This window comes from Octopus sinensis, unplaced genomic scaffold (genome assembly GCF_006345805.1).
Source record: "Octopus sinensis unplaced genomic scaffold, ASM634580v1 Contig20285, whole genome shotgun sequence".
NCBI classification, from domain to species: domain Eukaryota; kingdom Metazoa; phylum Mollusca; class Cephalopoda; order Octopoda; family Octopodidae; genus Octopus; species Octopus sinensis.
Window position 1 is genome coordinate 17,615 of NW_021837025.1, and position 21,812 is coordinate 39,426.

Consider the following 21,812-nt stretch of genomic DNA (forward strand, 5'->3'; position numbering starts at 1 on the left):
TCACACAAGTGAATTAAAAGAATCACCCAATCGAATAAGTGATTGGAAATGAAGAGGCAGACCAGAACGTCTATGACTAGTAACGAGGTCAACATCCAGCCATGAAAGTGCATTATACTGTTCAAGAACATATCTCAGAGTGTCCGTCGTCTTGGCCGAATCCAAAGGGTGGTCAGAAGGAGATCTCGAAGAAATGAGTTCTGCTTCACTCTGATATATCTGGGACTGTGTAAAATGCAGTCCAGCCCACAAAACACAGGCACACCCAGCCGGAACTCTCTCAGTGTCATAGAATCCGTGGAATGTCTCCACTCGAGCAGTGGTCACGTAATATCCCACAGCCAACGGTTGCTGTTCCAAAACAAAATTGTCACTGATAGGCTCATCCAAAGGTTTTGGGGAGGGAATGTCCACGCACATCCCAAATAACTCTTCCATGATGTTCATTCCCCCCTCGGGCACAGCAGGCTGCAAATCACGGCTAACAACCAACCATTGACTGGGCACTCATCGGGAAGACAGCAATATGAGTGGTGTCCCCCGTCGTGGAGAGGGGACTATTATTCTCTGTAATTGACAATCCTTGGTTAACCTTGAATGTCGCAATACACTTGCAAGTGTGGATGTTGATAGACCGACACAAGACAAACACTCAGGAGAGCAGGCAACTCATCGGGAGGCATGACACTGCATAGTTTGCAACACACTCTCATCTGGTGACCCATTCTCCTCACATTCCCCCGATTGACAAGCCTTGCCCATGCTGAGTACTCAACCCACCACAACCTTTCAATTCCTCGTGTCCAATCCGCCCCATTTTCGAGATTACCAATCTCCAAGGACGGGCACTCCTCGAAATGGCAGTCTGGACAAACGCCCACAGCTTGGCCAAAGACTGGTCGATGACAGCCACATGAGTGCAATCCAACCCATCTGCGCAGTTTATATTTATTATATTCCGCTCGAGCATTTCCCCTCGTTCGTCGCAAATAGTCGCAAACAAGGCGTCCTGATCGGGCGACAGTGAATAGGCGCAGTACAGAGTGAATGAACTTGTCTCCGCCGCACTCTCATTCAGAATGGAAATCAAGTCAGTCTTGGAGGGACTGGGGGACAGAATGAATGGTGGTGTGTGACTGATGTGTACAGGACAGTTCTTTATTACACAGGACTAACTAACCTTCTTCCTCACAGTCAAATCCTTCAATTCCTCGGACATGACAAGTCCACTAAACGAGGGCGGGAGAAAGTAGTGCTCGATGGCCATCCCCAGTTCGGAGTACACGGAAAAAACCAAGTTCATCATTTTTTTATTCCGAGCAAACTCGACTGTGTTGAATTGAAGAATCTCCTTTCTTTCAATGAACTACAAATGATGGGGCAATGACCACCTTCACACTCACTCTTCTAGAACACTCATTCATTTGTCTGCTCAGTTCCTGCAGAACATTGCCCACACAGTCCGCGTTGTCCTCGATCACATAAATAACCAAATTGGTGACTAAAATGATCCGAAATGTAAAACCATTTGATGAGGTGTTGCCCAGTATTTTCTTCAGCATGGGTGCTACAAATACATTTAAATAGGGCAACCCACGATCAATGTCATTATTTTCACATAGGCAGTCCATTTCCAGTCTCCCCTCACTTCCTCTGTTAGCGGCACGTCCCCGAACTGAGTGTCCTGGTCAAACGTGACCATTTCATTGGAAAAGTCTCCATTCACTGGCTCGTGAACGCCCATATTCATTTTGACAAAGAACATGTTGAAACAGTCGAAGAAGGCACGCAATTTGTCACTCATTCCCCCACCATTCGATGCCAACACAATATAATTGACACGCGGCCTCCACTTGGGGGACAAATAGGGCGACAACTGGAATTTGTCCCACATGGGGAGAGCGTAAGGAGAATAGGCGACAAAACTGGCGAGTGGGGCAGAATAACTCATCAGACGGGGAATTGACTGGACTGTGCTTTGATCTTTTGCCGACATTGTCTGGCAGAGCAGGCTCCAAGTCAGCTTGCGGACGTGGATTGGATTCAACACTACATTTGTGTCAAAGAGCTCCTCCAATCCACGCATGAGACTCATCACCTCGACACAACTCACACTCTCATTTGGGAGTTGGAATAGACAAAGCGAGGCCATAAACTCATCCAGCCACAATTTGTCTATTTGTCCGGCCACATCAAACAAAATGGAGTTGTGGACACTTTCCATGTACTCCTGGAGACTGGACTTGTCAATACGACGACTTGTCTTGGGAGGGAACTCGTTTCCGTGAGCACAGAGGGTTGCTATTGCCTTGGTCCGTTCAGTCCACTTGCGTGGCTCACATTCATTCTTTCTAAATTGAGTGTGGGTGACTGACTGAGTGAGGAGGACTTGATCGACGTGGAACATGCCCGAGCCCTCAGCCTGCATTCGATTGGCCGCCGCACTGAACCCACAGGAACAGGGAAACACCCTCCCGGCTGGGGTGAGTCTGGCAATGTAGGAAGTGTGCCACGACGACTTGATGCTCATATTGCACACACAGAGGGAACACATGTCAAAATTGACATCCGTCAGCAGAGTGAACAGGAATCCTGCAACCCCACCATGGCCGAGAACAGTCCATTCGCCAACATATAAGTAGTCCTACTGTCCGAACAAGTGCCATTTTGCCCGTTTTCTACCATTTTTGGTGGGAACACTCTTGGAGGATTCTGTCGGCCATGCACTAATTCTGTCTGTCTGAGAGTATAAATAACACTCAACCTCCTGGGAGAGACTGACTGGGGAGGCGTTGTCACCAAACGACTGTAGACAGGGAGACTGGAATTGCACTCCAAGGAGTAGTCGCTCGAGTAGAGAGAAGAGTGTAAACAAAATCGTGTTGGAATTGAAAGAACGACGCCAGAGGGACCTGATTGGTGGATAGTAATGACAACTTAAAGTCGAAAAAGTGCATTTGAAGGCATTGGACAGAGCAATGTCCATCGAATTTATCAACGTTGGCTCTTTCGCTGGCTTTGTAGACTCGAGTTTTTTATTCGTAATTTTGACCAGTCGTGGCTTTATACGAATCGAGCGGAATGAAACACTCCCCTCGGCCTTGTCGGGGAATTGTTGCTTTTTTGGCGTCAAAACATGTGTGATTTTGAGCCCCCTTCTGGCTGATTTAGCATGTTTGGGAACACGGGAGGTGGACTTGGCGACCCTGAGAACAGTCCTGCACCCCCCGCACTCACATTTGTCACTGAACACACGGAACTCCCAATCCGGGTGGGTGGGAGAGGCCTTCTCTTCCGTCGGGGGGGAATCGCCCATGAAGAGGACAAGGGCGGCGTGGTGGACCAACTGGACATTATTCCCTGCAATAAAAGAACAGGCAAACCTATTTTGATGTCCAAGAACACTCGATCGTTGGCATCGAAGAATGTTTTGGGGAGATTAAAGTGGTTAAGCCAGTCAATTTGCACAGACAGCATGTAGTTATCAGACAGACGACTGACCGAGCCAGTAAACGTGCCCACAATTCCCCAGGGAGCCAACACAACTACAAATAAGACAGAAAGGCAACCCCTTCTGCCACTCAACTGCTTGTAGTCCTGTTTTTGTGGAATAAACAGCCTCTGACAGCGTGTGGTGTGGATGACTGCACAGACAGTGGTCCCTTGGAGGAAAAACCTGAAGAAGAATGCGAAATGTCTACAAATACTCCAACAAGACAACAAGTTTGAATGTGGGTCAACAAAGCACGTCCCAACTCGTATATATTTGTGGGCCAGTGCTCTACAAATAGCACACTCGAGTACTTTTCGAAGGCATTGTGGATGGCTCGATAGAACATGAGGAGAGCGTCATAGGACATGCCCTGTTCCCAACTGCCTTCAAGCACTACAATGGGGGACTGGCACAACCCTCCAGTTGTTCTCCCAACGTGGAGGCCATCGAGGGCACATCGTTGCTGTACCAGAACAGCCACAGTTCGTAGTTCTTCCAATTATCGACAGGAATGCGTCTCCAGGCAGCGAGGAGGTTGTTCTTTCGACTGTGGGAGTAGGCCAAGATCACTGGGTCTTCCAGGATAGTATAATTCGAGGGATTTGGATTGGTGTATCTTTGCCAGCGAAGGTTGTCAAGTTCCGTCTGAGGTTAAGCAACACGACAGACTAGGGATAAGACATTTGTCAGGCAGTTTTCGAGACTACCGTAAAAGCAACTCCTATTCATTCGCGGACACAAGATTATTTTGTTTTGATTTCAAATATTAATTTATTTATAATCTAAACATATCATTAAATAAATAAACTAATTAATTACCTAATTAAATACTCAGCCTTCAGAGTGGACCATCATCTACTTTTAAGAGTTTTTTCAAAACTAGTTGACTACACCTAAGACTTTTTTAATTGCCTAAGTAATGTTTAAAATTGGCTAACCAATCTGTCCTGTCGTATGAGCCCTAGTCTGTCTATATTATTATTTAAACAACAAAAGAAATTAAGATTAACTATGCGATTGGGTAATGAGTCACATTTTCAGTATTTTGTACTTTCTGCTTCACTAAGAAATTTGTCTTTGCTTTGCAATTTTTAAAGCAATTAACCGAATTGTTTTCTTAGTCAGTCAATTGTGCGTGAACTCTCCTCTTGAAAACTTTTTGTCTTGTCTAACAAGTTGGTGATGATTACACTTTCATCAACAAACATCCACCTAGTAATATTGACTCCACCACATGCTTGTAGATACAAAGTTTTCGCATCCGTGTTTAAATGACCTTAATTTTAAGTAGCTTCCCATTATTCTGAAATGCCCCTGAGTGCCTCGTCACGTAAGAGTTACCAGTTCTTAAGAAGCTCTGTCCAATTTCGAAGTGTTCATTGCAGTCTCACGGTGGAGTTAAAAAAGCCCATCCTACGTGATCTCCCTGCTCAAAACCATCACTGTTAATATACTCTAGCTGAATAGACAGTACACAAATCATTCCATTATTTAAACCAGGTGTTCTCAACCGGGGGCGAATCGCCCCCTAGGGGCGAAAATTTTGTACAGGGGGGCGATAATATATTTAATAACATATTCGAATTTTAATATAATACAAGTATTTATACATGTTAATTTTAATAATGTTTCAGATTTCAGATTTATTAATATTTTTTCTATAGTGTTAATCCTTAAATTTTATATTTAAAATCTCTTAGATTCAAAGATTTGTTTGATTTGGAATTTGAAGCATGGATGATTGATCCGTTTTCATGTGTGCCAGAAGATATGAACGAAACAATCCAAGAAGAGATAATTGAATTGAAATATAATGAAGAATATATTCACAGATTTCAACAGGATGGTATCTCTAAATTTTGGCAATCAAAGATCTACAAATGAATTTCCAAATTTATGGAAGGAAATGAGTAATGTACTATTGACATTCCCTACCACTTATTTAGTTGAAAGTGGATTTAGTTTTGTCAATCATAATACACAATGTGAAAGAAATAGACTGCAAGTGTGTTAAGAGGCGATATACGCCTAAAGTTGAGCAGAATTAACCCGACATAGAATATTTAGCGAGTAAACATCAATATCAAGGGTCTCACTAATAATTTTTAATAAAAATTCAATTTTTTACATTTGATTTATTATTTTATATTTTGATTTTTGAGTTATATACAAAAAACAACCAATAAGGGACAATGCCAAAAATTTTTAAATTGTATGTGGACAAGGGGGCGATAAAATTTCAAAGGGGGCGACAAAATATCTAAGGGGGCGATGAACAAAAAAGGTTGAGAATGCCTGATTTAAACAATGTGCAAAGTACTCCGTCTGTAATTAATTGTTTTACTATCTTTAGGTTTTGGGATTATTCATACAACAGTTTGCTTCCAGTCTATAGGTCCACTTGAATGTAAAATCTCACATATGTTAGAAAATAATTCTCCAGTGTGTTCTTGTAAGCTTTTATTGCAATCAGTCATAACAATGTGCATTATTTTTGCACGTTCTGGTCGCACTGACTCTATTTTAAAGATTATTGAAGAAAACTTTGGACCGTTCGAAAATGTGTTGCATTTATAGCAAACATTCAGCTCTAAATTATATGTGCGATTCAATTGCAGAACGTCCAATTTTTTAAATAACGCTTATACTTTGTCGATTAGTTAAATTGCAAATTATGAAATTCACCTTGCGAATTATAAAATTAAAGTTGTTTTGGTATAGTATTATTTCCCCACCATTGTTTCGATGGTTGTTTAACTACAACTTCCCATACCTTTGCGTGGTATTAAAATAATTAAAAATCTATATGATTGAATTTATTTAATTATATAAAATAACGATATTTTGAATAATAATAATTTAATTAATTATAAAATAAATATCTATTTTTAATATCTTTGGTTAGATCGATTTATTATCGTTAATTACCATAAATCAGCACCTAAAATCACACCCAAATGCATTATGTGAACAATATATTCTCAAATGTACGTGGATTATACAACAGATTCAACTCCACGCCAACAAGTGGGGCAATCGACATAATTGTGATCGAACAACATGACGGCTCCTTTGCATCCACCCCTCTCAGGATAATATTCGGAATGATGCAAGTTCTCAAGCCTCAAGACCAACACGTTCTCTCCCTTTTACCCACATTCCAGATCGACGTCCAAATCAACGGCGCCCCAGTCAAATTGGACCTCCGACTGAATCAGTTCGGCCAAGTTTACTGGGAGAAGGAGGAAGAACACACCCTCAGCAGAAGCCTTTCCACGGGAACACTCGGTGACCTCACTCCCCCATTTTAGACTTGCTGGTTTCGAAGGACGACGGAATAGTCCGCCAACACAGTTCTTCCCAGTCGAATTTGCACTGTGACCTATTTCCCACCCCCCAAATGGATAACCCCCTCTTCCTGTCAGAGGTGGTGGGTGACGAGGACAAGTGTGTGCAGTACTTGGGACACTCCGAGTTGGCAGTGGAGTCGGCACTTATGCGGGGGAGTGAGGTCGAGCAAGTACTTCCCGGACTGCAAATGTCACTTTGTGGGGATTTGGAGACCACCGACGACTCCCTCGCTTTGAGGAGATTCAACGAGCATTTGGTTGCCTGGGAGGAGTACAGCAAGTCCCCCTCCTCTCTCCTCAACAACAAGAAACTTGTCTTTTTATTCGAAGGACGGTTGGGCTGTCACTTCATGTCCCAGTTTTCACACGTGGAACTCAATCCATTTGGTATCCCTTTCCGTGTTTGGGGCGCGTCTCCCGCAGGTTGGTCTGCCCACACACCACAGGAGGTGATCAAGTCACTCAACCGCTACCCCCCCAAGTCTAAGCGGAGTCTAGTAAAGAATATCATTTTTGGGAGAAATGAGAACAGGTACAGTTATTCCCACATCAATAAAACACTCTCCACTTCCCCCGTGGTTTGTCTGTTCTAACAATTCCAGAGGTTTGCCGACTCCAGCACGAGTGATTTCACCAACAGTGACTCGGAAATGAATTCCCCGCGCAAATCTTATTCCCTGAAGGCGGGAAACCTCTGTGATCGGCCTTGTCTTTTGAGTTCCGAGATCATTGTGATGGCAAAGTTATATTTTGGTAGAGACAAATGAATTTGAATCCCGGCTGCAATCAGGCCACGTTTTCGGTGACCACGGCATACCAAGGCACGTCCACGGTGAGATGTCGAATATTCCGTTGGTCGTATAAGGATAAATTGGTGGTCTCGGACATTGATGGGACGATCACCAGGTAGTGGGCAAGCTGTATTTCAGGACTGATGTGTTTGGACAAGTCCTGCCCTATTTGGGAATGAATTGGTGCCACAAAAACGTGATTCAGTTATTTCGGGCCATCAGCGACAACGAATACAGAATAGTTTATTTGTCCTCCCGCTCCATTGCCCAGTCGGCTTTGACCACTCAGTTCATCTCCAGTGTGCGGGAGGACGGGGTTGCTCTCCCGACTGGCCCAATCATGCTCTCCCCTTTCGGATTATTAAATGCTTTTAACAGGTGGGCTGTCCTATTGACTACAATTAGGGAGATTATTCACAAGTGCTCGCAAGAGTTTAAAATTAGTTGTTTAAATGAGATTGTGGGCTTGTTTCCCGATGAGGTCTCCAATCCCATCGCAGGGGGATTCGGCAACCGTGATACTGTGGGAGTTGTGTTGTGAATTGTGTAGGACGAAGAGACATACCGTGCTTTGGGACTCCCCTCTACACGGATCTTTATAATTGACCACAACAGTAAGGTTGTGATTCCCAATAGTGTCAAGTTGTCTACCAGGTAAGGGGTTCTTAACATGTAGTTATACGACGGTGAAGGAGCACGTCGATTCCTTTTTCCCTTCATGTCGGAGACCTGATGCTCGACGGGGGGTCGAGGAATTCAGTTCCACCGATTATTGGAGGCTGCCTTTACCCAGAATTGGTTGAGGAGTCTTATATTCATTATAATTTTTATAATCTTTGAATAAAATTATTTTTTTAATAAGAACTGTTCATGAGGTGTATTAATCCTAATATCTTGTCTGGGGGATCACTCAACTATTAATTAGAAATTTAGAAAAGACCACTCTCTCGTCCTCCTCAATTGCGTAATATTTGGAATGAATGTCGTTTTGCCCAATCTTGAATACCACAATTTACGTAATAATTTTATTCGGTAGAACGAATTGTTATAAATTATCCTCTCGATTGTTGTTCTGTTTATGATTTCTATCTGTCTATTGCTTCTCGAGGCAAGTTCATTTCTATTTCACTACGGCCAATCCTGGAATTTCCTCGGTTTGTCTTCCCGATTGATTTATAGGAAATGATTACTCATATAAACACAAGTTCGTCACTTTGTTTTCTCCAAACTTTTCTCACCCGGCTTTCAACGTTGAATACAAATTCGTCTTTGAAGAAAATACATTTCAAAGCGTCACCAAATATCGAATTTACAAGAAAAATGACAATTTGATAATCGCAGTGCTGCCCGAATACAACAGCAGTGGGACTGTGGATGTTTTCACTTTGGAACCTCGAACTTTTACCAAAAATAGATGGACAAATTGCACGTGGATTAGGAATGAAATAAAACAAACCACCCAAATCCGACTCAAAATTATTGAAAGTGGATATAACTTTATATTTCACGCAGAGTCAAAATTCCCCATTTTCAGCATCTGTTTTGTATTGCTGACTCTGACCCTGTCTATTGGAGCTCAGTTCTTAACCTCCGTGGTACAGCCCGAAATTACTGTCCACGAGTATGTTGATTGAGAAGTTTATTTCTAGCCATCTTATACTACTTTCTTCGAAAATCCGGGCTACGTCAAACAACGTCAGACACTGGTATGAGTCAACTGAATTATAATTTTCCATTTCTTTGATTTGTTGACTTTGTGTGCTCTAATTTATTTGTTTTTAATCACCACTTTTATCAACAGTAGAGTGAATAAGACCATAAAGATGCATAGTCCATTCTTGCCCTTTTTGTATGATATTTGGAACAAGTCAGAATAGCTCCAGTAAAATATATTTGTAAATTAAAATTTTTAATATAATTGGGGAAGAGAGTTTGGTTAAAAACCACAGAGTCCATTTTCATCGATTTCATGTTGGTTAATATTTGAAATAAATGATCTAGTGTTTCTAAAATACAATAAAGTTGTATTGCCGCACATTTCAAGACATTCGACAGCATTCACATCTGCGTCCATCCTCTGCATTTAGTTTCTTAGAATACCTTTTGTGTCAAGCTAGTAATTATTGAAACATTAATAAGAGAATTGGGGACTTTTTAATGATTTTTATCGATTTATAATGTGTGTAGTTTTACATAAATGCGGTTTTGGAAATTCCTTTCTTCAACCACTACTCACAATTAATCACATAATATTGCATTTATTTGATTTTAAATCAGAATACTCCCCATGAATTTTATCATATGATTCAAAAGTTAGATTAAATACAATTAGAAATTACCAGCATTTGTTATGGTGTCATACAAAACAAAAATATCAATTTGAAATGTCAAGGACACTTATCAGTGGTAGGCATGGGAGTGAAGAGGAGATATAATCCAAAATAATCACATTGAAAGACACTCAGCTTAGGAATATCAATCACTAATTTTTGTCCTTGACTCGAGTAGAGGGCATAGATGACTTGTTCGTCAGTGGCGATTAGTTTCATCGAAATCAATTTTTTAAAGAATTCTTCATAAACATTGCAAAATTTCAGCATTGAGTCGACGTGACCGGCCATCATTGCCCCCGAGATCCACGTGCGAGCATTCTTAATGATGCTTTCGATAGTCTCATCCTTGAAGGGGAATGCCTGAGACATCAATATCCGGCCATTCTCGATATACTGACTATGTTTCAATTCAAAATCCTCCACAGGAGAGGCGTATCGGAACAGTCCAATGTCCACCCATGCAAAATAGGACGATTCGTTTCCAAAAAGCATAATTGCCCTCCTAACCATATCGTGTTTAGAATGCATGATTGCCGAATAGTTGTAATTGCCTGTTTCCTCAGGGAAAACTCCAAATCCAGGAAGCTTGAATATTTCTTTAATTTGTTCGATGTTGCGAAATCCAATCAATTTTCTTCGATCGACAAACATTAAAGTTGTTTTTTTATTAGTCCTTATTGAGGCCATATAATTGAGGACATTTTGATCATCCGAAAAAAACACGAGATGATTTTGTAAATACCCAAATTTTTTTATCCATTCATAGTAGTCATTTGGAGTTCTTTCCTTGTTTCCTGGTTTCATGAAGGTTCCGATGCTGTAATATGCACTAACCAACGTTAAACTTTCTCCGTAGGTCTCGGTGGTTTTTTTTTCCTAAAATAAAATAACAAACACAACTTTTTGTTTTCCATAAATAATATAAAAAATAATAATCAGCAGAATCAAAATAATCTTGAATTTTGCTGAATTTGAAATTACTAAAACCATTTTCTAACTAAATTTAAAGCGTTTATTGACAGAAAAGAGCTTTATAGTTTGATCGATAATTACGCTACTAAGCAACTTTATATCAGAATGTTCAGTTTGCGGTCATCTACGGCCATTATTTAGTCACTTTTATTATTTATTGAAATTCCTCCTACTCCGGTTAATAAAATGAATTCCACGGAAACATTGGATATGTTAAAATAAATGTAATCACTGTTCATACCTCAGAACACATAAAGAAGTAGTAAAGTGGTTGCATCTAAACTTATTTAAAACAATTTGGAATCAGATAAACCAAGAGGCTCAAAACCCATCCAGTGTAATGAGTTCGCTGAAATGAGAGAAAATACAACGATCAGAACCGACATTTTTGTAAAATACAACAAACCTGACATCTTTTTACATAAAAAGACCACAATCAGAATTACTCTTCTTGAGGTTGGAATAACGTCACAGAGCCAGTTAAAACAAGTCGAAGTAAAGAAAAAACGCACTACGACCTGTTAGCAAGCAAAGTAAGAATTATCCAAGCAAAAGTTATGATAATCCGTCTCCTGCTTACCTGGGAAGGTATTGTCTCTATGCACTACAAAACAGCTCGACTCCCTTGGAATAGAATAAAAAACAAAGGCATATATCAAGTAGGTCGTGACCCTAGAGAGGTTTCAAGATACTAAATACGGATTGTCTATTCAACTCTTAGGAAGAAAAAAACCTGATGAAGTACAACTAGAAGATAACTCTAACTCCTCCTTTTTACTTAAAATAAAGTGTGTGTCCTGTCTGTGGAGAGCGATAAATTACTATGGCTCTGTGTAAGACGATATAATAATATGTATGGTCCGTTAAAAAATTCAAAGATTAATTATGAAACAAAAATTAAAATTTTCAAGATATAAAACCTGGCCGGGTTTCAGAAAGAGATCTTGCTATAAACCGAGCAAATGTATCTATTTAAATAACAATTAATTACAGGCACTTTTTCCTTAATAATTAAATGAAATTTCCTTGAAATTGCAGGGAAATTTTGTAAATATGTTTGACGTCAGAGTTACAATAATTACATATTGTGAAAAGTTAAAGAATTATAGACATAACTTCGAATCAGGAAAATACGATTGTCTATATTCAGTATGTAATTCATTTAATGAATTTGATATTGAAATTATTGTTAACCATCTAATTAATGTGGAAAAGAAAATGACAATCAGATTTGAAGACGTTATTAATATGGAAATACCAAGATGGATGATAAATCCTTTTTTGACTAGCACTGTAAAGGTGCAAATGGATTTGCAAGATGAATTTTTTTGTATTTTTATCATTATTTATAGAAATTAAATATAATTATTCTTAAAAGATTTTGTTTGAAAACCAGGATTTGTCTACCTTTTGGCGAAAAAAAAGAATTAAAAAAATATTCAAAGATTTGGGAACAAATAATTAAATTTTTATTATGTTTTCCAACAACATATCTTGTGGAATCAAGATTTAGGGACCACCTCAGAAGAAAGAGTCCAAAGGGGCCGAGGAGGTTACCCAAATGGACAAACTAGGATGCAAATAGTCCTCCTAAATATAATTTTAAATAATAACAACTATTGTTTTTTTTCATTACTATTTGTAAAAACAGTTTTAAACGTTTTTTGTTAACTAAAAGAACTCTTTAATTCTTCAAAGTACTCTAATGGTCTATCTTTTTTATTTAAATGTTTTCTCATAGGATGATTCAACAATTTGGACGGTTTCATTGCATTTGATAGGAACTGACTTATTACACGGTAAACAATATGGTTTATTATCAAAAGAATTTCTTATAAATCTAAATGCGAATATTCATTTTTATATTGACGAATTTTATATGTAGAAGCGGATAGTGAGGACTGAGAAGACGACTCATCAAGAACAAAAACAAGCATTGTAATTTTAAAAATTAAAAAAAATTAAAATTATTAAATTTGTTTTCGATTCCTTTACGATCGATCTGGGTTGATTTCCGACCCTTGGAGGTCAAATCGACTCCAGGTTAAGAACCGCTGATTTAAGGCATCAAATGGATGGCTCGAGAGGTTCAAGAAAAAACACGAGTTAGTATTCAAAACTATAAGTTGAAAAAAGAATTCGTCTTATTTTTCTTCAGTATCTAATTTTTTCTCTGATTGTGACAACTGTTTATGAACTATCAAAAGTGAAAATATTTTCGGCTGTGGTGAAACGGTTTTATATATAAACCAAACTTCGTCGAAATCTTTTGTTCAAATTCATGACAAATGACTTAAAAAATAAAAAGAGAAGGTTTTCCTTCTCCATTGTTGTAATGCACTTGGTGAGAAGCTAAAATCTCTAATAACTGGAAAATTCAAATTTCCTAGGTGTTTGAAAAAATTTAACGCCAAGGATTACTGAGAACTACATGCTGCCTAAAAAGATGACTATTTTCGCAAAATGGTTATGTAACGTAAATCAAGATATGATCAATGAAAACAGAAATTTTTTTTAATGCTAGATAATGCGAGCTATCACAGAAATGCAGAATATTCCAATGTTAATTTATTTTTCTTCCAAAAAATACGACCGATTTAATTCAAGCCTTAGAGCAGGGGTGCGCAAGTGCGGCCGAAAGTCGATGAATGTGCGGCCGTGAGCACAATTAGGTCATCGAGCAACTAATCTTAAATATAATGCTCATAGTGTTAATTAATCAAGAAAAACCCTCAATAATAATTAAAAATATTCATTATAATGGTTAACCTTTATTAAAAGTAATTATCATAAACGGCTTAATTTATTTATGTCACTGGTGTACATTATTCACCAACAAGCACTTTGTTCACAAATGAAAAAATTTGAATATATCTTTGCAAGGTAAAAACCAAACAATTTGTCGAATGTATAAAAAAATTAACGATTTTATGGATACATGCCGCCTACTGAAGATTCACATAGAAAAAAATGAATTATTTCATTTTAAAAAAGTCAAAAATCTCATTGATGACAAAATAATTAATTATGACGATCTTACACCAAATACATTTAATACTATATTCGATTATATTTTGAAACAATTTGAAGAGCGATTTAACGAATTTAAAAAAAATTGAACTCAAACTTCAATTAACTGCAGCACCATATACTGTTTTGATTGAGAATGCGCCATTGGAATTTCAAATTGAATTATTGAAATTAAAAAATGATTTAATTTTGATAAATAAATTTAATGAAAGCGAAGATTTGTTGAATGTATGGAAATCAGCGACAGCTTATCCAAATTTACGTGAAATGGCAAGAAATATTCTCGTTTTATTCGGAAGCACATATTTATGTGAGTCTATATTTTCCAAAATGAAATATTTAAAAAGTCAATATAGATCTCGGATAACGGATGCAAACTTAGAGTCATGTTTGCGCATAATGATATCTACCCTACCAGTGCATTTCAATAAGCTTGCAAAAAATACCAAAGATCCTGCCCGTCATTAGAATAACTTGTATAATACATTTCTTTTAATTAATTTTCCTTCTTTCTTATCTTTTGTCCATGAAATAATTATTTATTTTAATAATATGATGTCCCTGATGAACGAGAGCATTTCCTGTCCAAGAACTCATTCGGTCTCGATGACAATGGGCAACTTATGAGGTCACTTTTAATAATTAAAAAAATTACAATATTAATATCGAAAACATAATGCAGAAAATGTGCGGCCGTGGATGAGAAGGAAAAAAATGCTATGCGGCCGCAAACCCAAAAAGCTTGCGCACCCCTGCCTTAGAGAATAAGATATGGAAATAATTAAATCCTTCAAGTCCCTCTAGTTCAATAAACTGGTTGATTTTACCACTATATTAAAAAAATAGTTATCTGATTTGAATTTTAATAATACCAATTTTAGAAAAGTCATTACAGTTGTCTGGAGGTATGGAAAATGATATCAGAGACAACGACAATTAATTCCTGGCAGAAAATTAACGAAAACAGATTAAAAATTGGATGAAAAATTAATCAATCACGCGATAGCAGATATAATAATAAATTCGACAGATATTATTAAGGAAAAAATCATTGGGTAAAATAAAGATCGTCCCTGTCGTTATGACCAGGGACGGGAATTTTGTCAAAATCTTTAAGAACAATTGGAGGCGTTCGGAGTGGAGGAGAGGGTGAAGGTATACATCCAGACATGGTGTTGCGAAAGACCTTAGAAAGCATGCAAACCGAGACAAGGCACGGGTTATCGATGCCTGTTGAAGAGGTAGCTCCTGAATCTAGACTGCGCGTTGACATGAATCTGCCCATCCGTGCACTGAACGTGGGCCCTAAGAGGGTGAGGTTGATAGAATAAAACAGTACAAATAACGAAATTACGCTAAATGTGGGGGCTTTTGTTGATTTAACTTGTAGGTGAAGATAGAATCAACAACTTGAGGTTAGAAATGCCCTGATATCCAATGAATATTCGCTTAAATAAATTTTCTAATGTTACTAATTAACATATATTTTGCGTCACATGCCTTCTCGCGTCCGCGATCAAAGCCGGTACGGCGGCGACGAAAGCTGAGATTCGAAAAACAAAAATACGGATCTCTTTCGGACAGATTCATCTTCAAACCAGTGTCAGTCGAAACCTCAGGCACACTGGGATCATCAACACTTCGTTTCCTCACCGAAAGAGGCCGCCACCTCGGAAGAATTAGAAACGACCTCCGCGAGCTCAATCGGCCTTTCGAGCGTGTCTCAATAGCATTTCTTGGGGGAACAGTTTCTCAATTCTCTCGCGGGTAGATTGCCTTTTGTTTTTTATTCAATTAACATATTTATTCTACTTTCGTACTTTCTTTATTAATCCAATTATTTGTTAAAGTTTAGTTATTGTCTTCATCTCAGTTCTATTAGGTTTACCGTTTTTGAGTCTGTCGTCTAATCTGCCAGGAATTCAGCAAACGGTTCTTTTCGATTGAAACGACTGAATGAGTCACGACTTTAGAATACGGGTATCTGGAACTTTTTATAGATAACAGATTGCCGCATTTCTTCTGACACCCGCCATTGTCGAATTTAGTCGACTTAATGACGGATCTGAGCCGAGTTAGTAGACGTCATGTTTTAGAAAGCCACAGTTTAGTTATCGGGACTCCATCCAGACCATTTTTGAAAAATTAAAAGTTTGAGTCTCTAGAGCGTAGCCATTAAAGACTTTGATTCTTTAAAGCTGTTTGGGGTATAGATACTTGTTGAATTTGGAACTGGTTAGGCTGCGAATTGACAAGCGTGCTACATGCAGTTAGAAAGAAGAATAAAAAGGACCTCATCTGCAAGTGGTCGTAAATTGGAAGCATTTTGGAGGTTATTGGCGAAAGTTTATTTTAAACATCCAGTTAAGATTTACAAACTCACATTTTGTAATTCCAGAAGCCTGTCTATTGTGTTTTGTGTGATAAACTGAGATGAATCAAGAAAGGCATAATTATATACTAATTTACGAATTGTTCGTTGATAAGAATATTCTTTGACTGTCATAGTGTTCCAAAGACATCTATTTGTTGTTTTATAAAGACGATTCAGAAAAGATATAGATCAATTATAAAAAGTAATCAGCAATTAATATCCATAATTTTCTTTACAGTTCATTTGATTTGTCAACAAACGTCAAAATTTAAGAAATATCCCATAAAGATAACTAAAGAAACAAAAATATAAAAAAATTAACTATGGGAAACAAAAAGTGATCTCTGTGATAAGATTGGCAAAAAATAAATGGAAATGAGAAAAAAATTGATAATAAAAATCAACTGGAAAATTGAATTTCTCAATCCAAACAATATCTTAAAAAAAATTTTTCTAAAGTAAAGCTATCGCTTTTAATAAAAGTATATTATCCATCAAAACACCAAAATCTCAACACCCCTTGTTAATCATTGAAAGTATTATAAATAAAAAAATAAAGAACACTAAACATTCGTATACCAAGATGTGGAATTATTTTTTTGGAGGTTGGAGTTCTTTAATACAACTTTTTGCTCATAAAAATTATAGTTTTTATAAATAAAGTGTTCTTGCGGGGTTTTATATTTGTATAATGTTGAATCGAGTTAGCGGCCTAGTCTTGATTCGATTCGTGTTGTATCATGTGGAATAGAGTTCGAGCCAGCACTGCGGGTGGACTTTTTTGTCTTTGATGTAGTTAAATTAAATTGTGATCTTAAAATGTTTAAAGTTTTTTTCTCATCTAATAAAAATATCAACAAAATGAAACAAAAAGCGTGTCAAGAAGCACTAAAATATTTTCAACCAATAAATAATCGTTTTAAAATAGAGTGGTTTAGTCCTTTAGATTCTTTGTATTTTAGAATTTTTTTCTTTTGTAAAGATGACATTGAGTGATTATAAGCATTCATTAGCATTAAAATCAATTTGAATATAAACCACTACACCAAAGAATATATCATATCTAATTGTATAGTCTGTTTAAAAATACAATGTAAGACTATTAATATGATTTATTATTTACATCACTATGATATTGTCTCTGAGATGATTATTTATATCCGTGAAGTGCATTATACTCGCTCATTGCTTTATGGGAACTAGGCAACACTTGCTGTTCTTTCTTTCATCTTGCATCCCACTTGATTAGTTCTACCCAATTTTATTCCGCTCTATTAACTTGGACGTTTTCGAATTGTAAAATAAATTTCAAAATAACGTTCAAGGAAATAAAAATTTTACTCCTCTTTATTTGTGGTAAGTAAATAAATGCGAGACAGAATAATTTACATTTGAGCTACACAATTGCTATATTTTAAATCCCCCATTCGAATAATCCTTCTTTTGTCTATAAGTGTCAGTTATATAAAAGATATATTTGTTGTAATCTTTGAAATTGATATTTATTAAATAATAAGAGAAAGACGTTTTTGACGTTTAAGCAGCAGGCTGCCCTTTATTTTATTTTTTTAGAAAAGTTATTCAGTCAAACGTTATTCTCGTCTAAAAGATAATTGATTAATCGCTATAAAACTATATAATCAACCGAATTTCTTGGAAACTACGCTTGCCCATAAATGTAGAAATAAACTAATTATCTTTAGTTTGAAAGATGAGTGACAAGGATGAAGGTTCAGATCAATCCGACTTGAATCGAGGTATGAAATCACAACTTACTCTAAATGTGGTTCTAATTAGGGTAAAACTAATTAACCATGTGTTAAATGGTAAATAATGATATTTGAAGCCTGTACATTTTTTAAAACAGAATAAATAAATTTTATCCTTAGACTTTACCGAATCCTCGGAAGAAAATAAAAACAAACAATCACCGACTAAGAACGAGTCTGAACAAAATCGACAAAATTCAGACCAACCCGGCAAATTTGTACGTGCAGACCAAACCTTGCAGAACTCGGAAATTTCCCAAAATGATAATATTTGTATGCAATGTGGAAAATCATTCTTAACTAAGAGTGGTTTAAAGCAGCACAAAAATATCCACGGGACACTAAAGCCACATACTTGCAACGTAAGGAAATTTTATTCATGAATAGATATGTTTCAAAAGCTACACTCAGTTCTCAAATCTGTGTAGACACAAAAGGTTACACCGATCCCTTCTCAGTTCTAACGGAGTCGAAGTTCAAGCAAATGCAGAAACTCAACGAAACTCGTTTTCCATAGAAGACATTCACAAGGATGTACCCAAAACGAGTTTGGATGTTGGAAATTGTTTTATTCCCACTCAAAACATTCAGTCGGCAACTCCAACAGTTTTCAGTTCTAATCAAATGTGTCTCATGTCGATGATGGTAAACTATCAGCAAAGCATAATCTACAACCAATACAACGCGATTTTTAACGAAATGATGAGCAATATTATTAAAAATCAACAATTTTTGAATTATATAAATTCTTCCCCAACTACCACGAATTTCAACCAAATCAGAGAAAAAAAGCAATCCTTCTGTCATTATTGTAACAAGATATTTCCGAGGTACGCCAACCTCAAACGTCATATGAGAGTCCATACTGGAGAACAGCCCTACAAATGTGATCTTTGCAACAAAATGTTTTCTGTCTCGTCAAATCTACTTCGGCATATGAGAAATATACATAAAAAATAGACATATATTTGATTTTAATATTTATTTACAACAATAAAATTCTTATTTATTTAGTACTCTTATTTTTAAATAGATTTTATTGAGTCAAAACTGAATGATACAAAAGCAGAATATTTCTTATTTAAAATCATTTTAGTACCCAATCCTTACATACTTTTAAAACTAATCTGAAATATCCGATAACTTAACTAAAAAATCGATTTCTGTAAAAGTCAGAAATCATTTGAATTGCTTCAAAATGTTTTTTCCAAAGTGTATTCAAACTTGAAAAAATTTGTCATTTTGACAGATCATAATGGCTTGCACGTTCCTGTGGTGATGGTTTCCTATGCTTTGTAAATAAACCCAGCCTTAAAATGAAAAGACTCGTGAAAAATATGGCTACGTCATAGTCCACAACTTAAAAAACGTCATTCTTTTAGGAGTTCTGTAAAGACGTGAGTTTGTAGGGAAAATTGTAGTATATTATTATTATTATTATTGAACCAGAAAACCACCGTCATAGCCAAAAGAAAGAAGAATTCAGGTGATCCCAGCCTCCCTCAGCAGTTCGCGCAGCCTCTCCCGATGTTCCGCCGTTCGTTGTCCCGACGCATTTTGGTACGGACGGGGATTTTCAGGACGAACCTCTCTGTTGTTCCAGGCTTTTGGAATAATCTTTTTATCGGAGAAAGTATTTAGCAGGTTTGCCGCTTTCACTCGAATTTTGTCGATTTTTGATATATTGTTTGCACTTAATTTTGTTCCCCAGATTCCGCACGCATAGCCGATCGTAGGTTCCAAGTATTGATTATATATGTTGTTTAGGCCATATAGGCCTTTGCATTCTCCTGCGTTCTTCAGGAAGGCATTCAGGAAGTTAATCTTTCTTGCATCCGCCATAACTACATTTTCGACTTGGGTTGAAAAGGTTAGAAAGGTGTCGAATGTAACACCAAATCTTCTGGTTTTGCTCTGCGGTATAATTTCCCCGTCTAACTTCGCTTCAATTGAGACTTTCCAAGCCTTCTGTTTTTCGTAAACAGAGTCAAAATAGATTTTTCCGGACTTGCCTCCAGTTCGTTTCTATATAGCCATGAACTCAGATTGTTGAGGTTATCCTGTATTCTATCCGTTGCTTTTATTATGCTCACATCCCTTGATGCGACGATAATATCATCTGCACATAGTAATAACAGATCGTTGTCCCCCTCTGGCTGTGGTATGTCGTTCATCATGAGATTGAATAAAAGTGGAGATAGTGAAGAACCCTGAGGGACCCCATTTGGTAATAGTCTCGATATGGAAGATTTGTTTCCACAACAAGCCCTTCCCCGACGGCCGCTCAGGAAATTCCCAAGCCATAGTTTTAGATTCGTATCAATATTTGAGGAATAGATCTTTTGTGTGAGTATTTTCCTTGGCACCGAATCGAAAGCCTTCTTTATGTCGATCGAGCAGACAATGGATTTTTCCTGTTTAGGTTTCTTGTTTAGACCGTCTGATATAAACTTCATTAAAGCATTTAGATGTGTGACAGTTGATCGCCCCTCTTTGAATCCATGTTGGGAACTGACTTTTGGGAAGAGGGGGCGAATCAAAGTCATAACCATTCTCTCTAGAATTCGTGCCTGGACGCATAAAAGGGACAGTGGCCTGTATGATCCAGGTTGCTCCTTCGGTTTTCCAGGCTTCAGGATTGGGTGAATGCACGACAGTTTCCATAATGTTGGAATTATTATTATTATTATTTGGAATGAAATTGAAATTGCACGAGTAGTTGTAAATACTCGTAAGTGCAGAGATAGCTGCATCGCCCAATTTTTTGAGCATGATCGCTGGGATTCCGTCTGGTCCGCAGGAGCGTGTATTCTTTAGTCGGGAAATTTCTAAAGCGACATCTCGAGGTAGGAAGTACGATGATGGAGGCTCCCTTTTCGGTTTGCCCTTAATAATTGAAGAGGATTCCGATTTTTTATAAGCCTTGTGACTTATCTTCACGCAATGTTTCATATAAGTGTTTAGGTCTAGTTGGTGATTGTTGTCATCCTCGTTTGTATTGTCGGCGTTTTTAATGTTACGCAGCATTTTCCACATTTTCGAGAGTGAGCACTTTTTGTTCATCCCTCGGGAAATCGTGTCCAATTTTCTTTTTTGCACTCGTCTCGCACTTTCTGCGAACTCCATGTTCAATACCCGAATCCTTCTCGTTGTGAGTTTCGTCAGATGTGTACTGTGTTTAAGGCGATTTCTTTCTTTTATTAGTTTGACTGTTTTAGCGTCGTATTTTCTTTTCGTGAGTTTCAGGACTCCTTTCTTTACAAATAGATCTCTCCCCTTTAGAATAACTTTGTTAAAGTAGTTGACTGCCGTGTCGAGGGAGTTGAAATTCTGAGGATGAAAGTTCCATAGGGATGAATCAACATATTTTTTATATCCTGTCCAATCGGCATTAGCGTAATCGTGAAATATTGCATGCTTTGACCGGGTCGCCGGGGTGCAATTGATTTTTATAAGAATAGGGTTGTGATCGCTCCTCAAGTCAAAATTAACGGACCAATGAACCAGAGGTGCCAGTCGTGGTGAGCAAATAGTAATATCGGGTGAAGTGAGAGAATTTTTATCGTTGTAAGGGGTTCGAGTGTTCATTCTTGGGTCGTTTGCAACACACAGATTTTCCAAGTGAGAAATTATTAGGTTCCCCCTCTTATCTGGAGGTTGCTTCCAATACCATGAGGGGTGTTTGGCATTAAAATCGCCA

General features: G+C 37.6%; 2 protein-coding genes across 2 annotated transcripts; both read right to left on the minus strand.

Annotated features, from left to right (window-relative positions):
- On the minus strand, positions 1 to 438 carry LOC115232265 (mediator of RNA polymerase II transcription subunit 13-like). Its single transcript, XM_029802098.1, has one exon. It carries the CDS (start codon positions 436 to 438, stop codon positions 1 to 3), a length of 438 nt encoding a protein of 145 aa, XP_029657958.1.
- Positions 439 to 9,981: 9,543 nt separating this feature from the next.
- Positions 9,982 to 10,988, minus strand: LOC115232266. The gene has a single exon (XM_029802099.2). The coding sequence runs from the start codon at positions 10,769 to 10,771 to the stop codon at positions 10,022 to 10,024; it is 750 nt and encodes a 249-aa protein (XP_029657959.2). The 5' UTR covers positions 10,772 to 10,988; the 3' UTR covers positions 9,982 to 10,021.
- Positions 10,989 to 21,812: the final 10,824 nt, after the last annotated feature.

Bases quoted from the DNA above. Each gene is read 5' to 3' on its own strand.
- LOC115232265 (XM_029802098.1), bottom strand. From the start codon at position 438: ATGGAAGAGTTATTTGGGATGTGCGTGGACATTCCCTCCCCAAAACCT.
- LOC115232266 (XM_029802099.2), bottom strand. From the start codon at position 10,771: ATGAAACCAGGAAACAAGGAAAGAACTCCAAATGACTACTATGAATGG.